Source organism: Durio zibethinus, chromosome 19 (genome assembly GCF_047325235.1).
Source record: "Durio zibethinus cultivar Kanyao isolate XHJ-2024 chromosome 19, ASM4732523v1, whole genome shotgun sequence".
NCBI lineage: Eukaryota > Viridiplantae > Streptophyta > Magnoliopsida > Malvales > Malvaceae > Durio > Durio zibethinus.
Window position 1 is genome coordinate 19549297 of NC_143180.1, and position 6344 is coordinate 19555640.

Below are 6344 nucleotides of genomic sequence, written 5' to 3' on the forward strand. Positions count from 1 at the left end.
TAATAATAACTTTATTTATTTATAAGTTTATTATATAATAAAATCTTTCATTATATTAAATTAAAAAATTATTTCATAACTTATTAATAAAAAAAAAGAGAAAAAATATCAAAAGTGTCAAAAGCTCACCACACCCTTTTCCCATCAATGCAGTTTAAGTCTCCCACTGAAGCCACGTAAGCATAATCGGATTGTGCCTTTGTGATCCAAACAGCAAAGCACAGTGCAATTGGATCAATAAGTGCTTAAATGCATTAAATAGTGACACCAATTCATTTTAAATGAGGTTTTAGATGAAAATTTGTAAGCAAAATTTGTGTATTTTTTATTAAAAGTATTAAATAAAAATTAAAATTAATTAATTTAAATTAATAAATTAAAAAAATTATGTTACATAAATTAAATTGAACATTTAAAATAAAAGCATACAATAAAAAAAATTTAGAAGGCATCGGATCTAAAAATAATCGACCTTAAATAAAGAGTTTTTTCATAATAAAGTAAATTATTATGTTGTGTGATATCAACAAAAACAACAATTGTAGCTAGATACAAAAATATATATTATAAATTGTATGACTTATAATTTTATAACAATATTGGCTTGAATTTTATAAATTATAACAATAATATGATTTATAATTGATTTTATGACATAAAATTATTATCAATTTCAACAAATGCAGATTTATTGAGTGTTGAGTTACCATAAATAGAAAATTTTGAACATACAAATTGAGTACTTAAATACAGCTGTTCTATATCACATGCTTAAACACATCTGTTTTATATCATAGCCAATTCACTACAAAAGCTTTTTTACTAGAGTGCTTAAACATTTCAATACAAAGAAGAGAAAAAGAAATAGATTGAAAGTAAATACACATGCTTAGAATTATTATTCAAATTATTAGCACCTTAATATTAGCCACTGTAGACTTCAAGATCCCACAATTCTCCCAATTTTATGATTGAAAAAGGATTGAGCAATGGAAGCGATTGACGGGTAAGGGCTTGAGCAACTTGTCGCATGGTTGGTCGAAGTTGGGGGCTGCCATTCAAGCATGCAAATGCTAGCTTTGTAGTAGAGACAACATCCTTTGCAACTTGCCTTATTGGTGGTGAGAGGTGTTGATCTATCACATCTTTAAGTAAAATCAATTGGTTGTCATTTGGTATCGATGTCGAAGTTGATGCCGATGTCGATGACGATGATGGCAAACATGAAATTAAATCACCAGGATACCTCCCCATAAGTATTTCCATTGTTAGCACCCCAAAACTGTAAACATCACATCTCTGGTCTACTTTCATTGTATAAGCCAACTCTGTTTAAAGAAATATTTCTAATCAATGTGCTCTATTAAGCAATTAATATATCTAATCAAATACACAATTATGTAAGAATATTGAGAAGATTATAAAATAATGTTGAAAAGAAATTGCAAATGTTTAGAAGATTACATGAAAATTGAAATTAAGAGGTTTAAAAAGATTTTATATTTAGTTCATTAGTTTAATATATTGAATATTGAAAAATTAAGTGTTAAGCTTTAAAGATTAATTACACATTTGATACTTGAATTAGAGTAAAATTCTTTGAAACTTAACTTTGAAAAGTTACAATCTTAAATATTGAAAAATTAAGTGTTAAGCTTCAAATATTAATTATACATTTGATACTTGAATTAGAGTAAAATTATTTAATACTTAAATTTGAAAAGTTACAATCTTAATACTACTTGTACTTTGTTTTAATGCATTTGCACACAAAACTAACACTTTTAATTGAATGATGGCATGTTTGAAGCATATTTAGAAAAGAAATATTAACAAATACCTGGAGCTATGTACCCAAAAGTACCAGCAAGTGAAGTCCAATTGGAAGAATCGGTCTTTAAAAGCCTGGCTGTGCCAAAATCTGAAACATGAGCCTCATAGTCCAAATCCAGAAGAACATTGTTGCTGGAAATGTCTCGATGAATTATAGGTGGTGAATGGTCATGATGCATATAAGACAAGGCATTGGCCACTCCTTTTACAACCTTTAGCCTCTTCTCCCAATCCAACTCCATTGCCTCGTCCTTGTTGCTTAACACCTTTCTCAAACTTCCCCTTTCTACAAACTCATAAACCAAAAATGAGTTCTTTGGATGTGAACAAAAGCCATACAGCTTCACAATGTTACGATGCCTTATTTCTGATAAAGCATGAATCTCGCTTTCAAAGTCTTTCAAGTTGTTCGAAGTCATGCTATCTTCAGATTGGTGAAGTTTCTTCACAGCAACCACCTCACCAATGGGTAGCGCAGCTTTATAAACAGTTCCATAGCCTCCTGAACCAATGCAATTGTTGGAGCTAAAATCTTCGGTGGCTTCAATAATGTTCTCGTAGAGTATTCTTCCATTATATCCCCACAATGTGAAAAATTCTCCGAGTTGTGCCTCTATTGACTCAGATTTTCTGGTTCGGTTCTTTTGGCAAAGAATAAGGATACTTCCAATCATGATAAAGAGAAAAAGAAGACCAAAGAATGGAATCACAATGAAAATGATGACTTTGGTGCTTTTTCTATGACCGTTGCTGGCAGCAGCGACAGCACAAGGCATTAGTCCAGTGGCATTACCACATAGGCCTTTATTGTTTCTTAAGGCATCAAATGAAGCCTCATGAAATGCCTTAATGTTAGGAATAGGGCCTTCTAGTTGATTGTAAGATATATTCACAACTGTCAAGCTTTTCAAATCATTAAAAGAATTTGGGATGGAAACATTGAGCATATTGTGAGAAAGGTCCAATATTTCCAAGGAATGTAATTTTGCAAGCTGTTGTGGTATCTCCCCAATAAGTAAATTCCAACTTAAATCTAGATTTTGAAGACCATTTATATAGCTTACTGAAAATGGAATGCTTTCTCCAAGTTTATTCTTGCTCAAATTCAGGTCCAATAACTTTGAGCAGTCTCCAAGTTGATTAGGAATCGGTCCTCTCAAATTGTTTGATGCCAAGTTAAGATGTTGTAGATTTGAAAGAACTCCAATCTCTGGTGGAATTTTGCCTGAAAGTTGGTTACCACTTAGCAAAAGATTGTACATCAATGTCAATGCTCCTAATTCCTTTGGAATCTCACCAACAAGATGATTTGAAGAGAGATCGAGTTCCTGTAACTGAGTTGCATGTTGCAACTCTAGTGGGATCTTTCCAGAAATGTTGTTGTCGGAGATTTGTAGGCTTGTTAGATTATGACATTGTCCCCAATTTGGAGAAAGTTCACCATAAAATCTGTTGTTGCTTAATGAAATATAATTCAAATTCGGATACACAGCAAAAGCTTCTGATATATTTCCTGTAAAGTTGTTTCCTTCAAGCCTAACTCTATATAAACTTTTGCAAGTTTTCAAAGTTGGTGGGATATGACCCGTCAAATTGTTGTTGAATGCCGTAAGCTTTGTGAGTTGTCCACCGAGGCATACATTCTCAGGTAATGGACCACTGAGATGGTTGTCTGATAAATGTAATGATACCAAATGAGTAACATTGCTAAGTGTTGGAGGAAGGAAACCAGACAAACTGTTATCAAATAAATGAAGTTTGGTAAGAGATACAAGCATCCCTACCTCTTGAGGTATTGACCCGGAAAGCTTATTCTCAAAAAGGTAAAGACTAGACAATTTGGTTAAGTTTCCTATGGAATTAGGGATGACACCAGTGAGATTATTACGTAACAACTGCATTGTGATAAGGGATCCAAGCTGTCCTATTTCATTGGGGATAGAACCAGAAAGGTTATTATCATACAGATAAAGCCATACCAAGTTACTTAGGTTTCCCAGAGATGCTGGGATAGGACCAGATAGGTAGTTCATTGAAAGATCAAGCAAAACAAGTGACCTCATCATTCCAACTTCTTTAGGTATGGAACCATTGAGCCTATTGTTAACGAGGACAAGTCGGGACAAATTGTGCAAGCTTCGAATAGAAATAGGTATTGGACCAGTGAGATCGTTTTCATGGAGATAGAGTATAGAAAGTGAACTTAATAACCTTCCTAAGGTAGATGGAATATTTCCGGAGAAATCATTCTTGGACAAGTCAAGTTCGGTGAGCTTGGAAAGATTTCCAATGTGTGAGGGAATAGACCCATACAGTGAGTTGTTTGGAAGGTGAAGACCCATGAGGTTGGGGAAGGACAAGAAGTTGAGACTATGAAGTGTACCTTTGAACCCATAATCTGGAAGGCTTAGATTGGTGATGGTTCCAGCCTTGTTGCAAGTGATTTCGACCCAATTGCAATGCTTGTCTCCAACCCACAAAGAAGAGAGCAAAGTTTGGGTGTTGTTGTCAAGGCTAGCTTTCCATTTTAGAAGAGTTTCTGTTTCATTTGCAGCAATGGAAGATGAAGAAGCAAGAACAGAGGGAGACCAATGCAGGATGACTATAAGGAAGAAAAGGGCTTTGAATGGTATTATGAAAGATGCCATAATTTGGATGGTTCAAAAAGGATTGTTTGTTAGTTGTTGTAAATTACATTGGCATGGTCAGGTATTTATGCAAAAAACTAGAGTATTTCAGTCACTATGAAACATCCACATCATGTGGAAACACGCAACTTCAAGACCGGGACTTTTACGTTTATATTATTATCCCTGGAAACGAATTTATTTTTTGACTTTTGAAAAGCTTGCTTGAAATACATAACACCCTTCAAGTACTTCATCCAACCATAGCCTAGAAGAAGAAATTTAGTAAGGGCTTGATCCCAGTTTCAGAAAGAAACAGAGGCTTATATCGCTTTCGCAAAATCATGCTGAGAAATATTAGTGTTTTCACATTTTAGGTTCTTTTAATTTTTTAGCCATAACTTTATGCTTAACATTCATTGGTTCAATAATAAAAAAGTAGCCAACATTTCAAAAAGAAAGAAAAAGCAGACAAAATGACGCAGATCTTTCTACTTTTTCAAAAGAAAAGAAAAGGTGCTAAAAAACGAATCAATTGCTTTAAGAAATGCAAACTTTCCAACTTTGAGTAAATTTGCATCATAATCATATTTTTTATAAAGGCGTTTGATTGGAAAGAAAGAAAATTATTAATAGTATTTTTATTTTTGATTATTTGGTTATTACATTTGATTATTTGATTAAAGAAAGAAGATTATTATCTCATATTATAGAATATAAGACTTAATATGTTGTTATTTTTATTATTACATTTAGTTATACAATATTTTTGAATAGTGAAAATGTAAGATAATCAGTAATACCAAAATAGAGCTTCAATATCAAACAAATTATATGCTAAATCGACGCCAAAAAATATTCAAATCATTGAATCTCTTTTAACACCTAATTATGCTTATAGTTAAATTTCTTTGTTTTTCTTTTTTTTAAAAAATAAATTCAGATTTTATTTCAGAAAAGGAATAATGCATCAATCAGCTTAATAAAATATTTCGACAATTTTTATTTTTCTTACTTTGCATGCCCTTTTAAATGCACTTTATAACCAAATATGCAGTATGCATGAATCCGAATAAATTTGTTTTGCCAAAATACATGACCACCGCTAATTTACCTTCCATAAAGAAAGAAAAATAAAATTTTAACGAGGATTAGTGCTTGAAACTGAAATAAACTCACTGTCATGCATAACGGATCCAGGAATTATAATTGGTGAGGCAAATTAATATATATATATATGTATAATATTATGCATAAAAAAAGATGTAAAGAATTAAAAATTAATTCAAGTGTAATAAAAATGGACATCTAGTTACACTTAAGGTAATTTATTTTACTTAATTTTTTATTTCTACTGAGTATATGTTTTTACTTCACTTGAATTTTTTAATAAAATATAATAATTAATGATAACATATTTATATATTTATAAAATTTTTTAATTATTTAAAATTAAAATATATTAGAAAAGAATGAAAAGAAAAGAAAAAAAGATTAGAAACATCTCAATTGGAGGAACCCTTCATATGTCTTTCACGTTATTCATGATTTACGTGGTCTTACAATCACTTTGGATCTATTTGGTTGGCCGTTAAAATTAGTGATACAAATAAAACAAATTATTATAATAAAAAATTAAAATTAGTGGTAGAATGTATTTGAATAGAAAACCAATGATGATAATGAAAAAAAAAAAAATCATTAAAGACATCAGATTAAAGCTATATGTAATAAAAAATTTAAATTATTTAATATTTATAAATTTATTAAATTATTATTAAATTATTTTATGTCAAATAATGATTTCATTAATAAATAATTAAAAGTTATTTATTAATTTATTGTATAATAAATTTTTATATTAAATTTACAAAATTATTTTCT

At 30.7% G+C, this 6344-nt stretch overlaps 1 protein-coding gene across 2 annotated transcripts; it reads right to left on the reverse strand.

Moving 5' to 3' along the window:
* Positions 1-703: 703 nt before the first annotated feature.
* Positions 704-4736, reverse strand: LOC111309635 (uncharacterized). 2 transcript variants are annotated; one of them, XM_089748788.1, is made up of 3 exons: positions 4217-4736; positions 1841-3505; positions 704-1328 (listed from the first exon to the last, which is right to left on the reverse strand). In XM_089748788.1, exons 1-3 carry the CDS (start codon positions 4479-4481, stop codon positions 925-927), a joined length of 2334 nt encoding a protein of 777 aa, XP_089604914.1. In that variant the 5' UTR covers positions 4482-4736; the 3' UTR covers positions 704-924. The 2 variants fall into 2 exon arrangements, with proteins under 2 accessions (XP_089604914.1, XP_022764366.2); XM_022908631.2 differs by having other exon boundaries at positions 1841-4730.
* Between the last annotated feature and the right edge of the window lie 1608 nt (positions 4737-6344).

Excerpts from the sequence above, each read along its gene's own strand:
- LOC111309635 (XM_022908631.2), bottom strand. The coding sequence starts at position 4,481 with ATGGCATCTTTCATAATACCATTCAAAGCCCTTTTCTTCCTTATAGTC. Across the intron at positions 1,329-1,840 it reads TTTTGGGTACATAGCTCCAG|AGTTGGCTTATACAATGAAA; the intron begins GTATTTGTTAAT and ends TTCTTTAAACAG.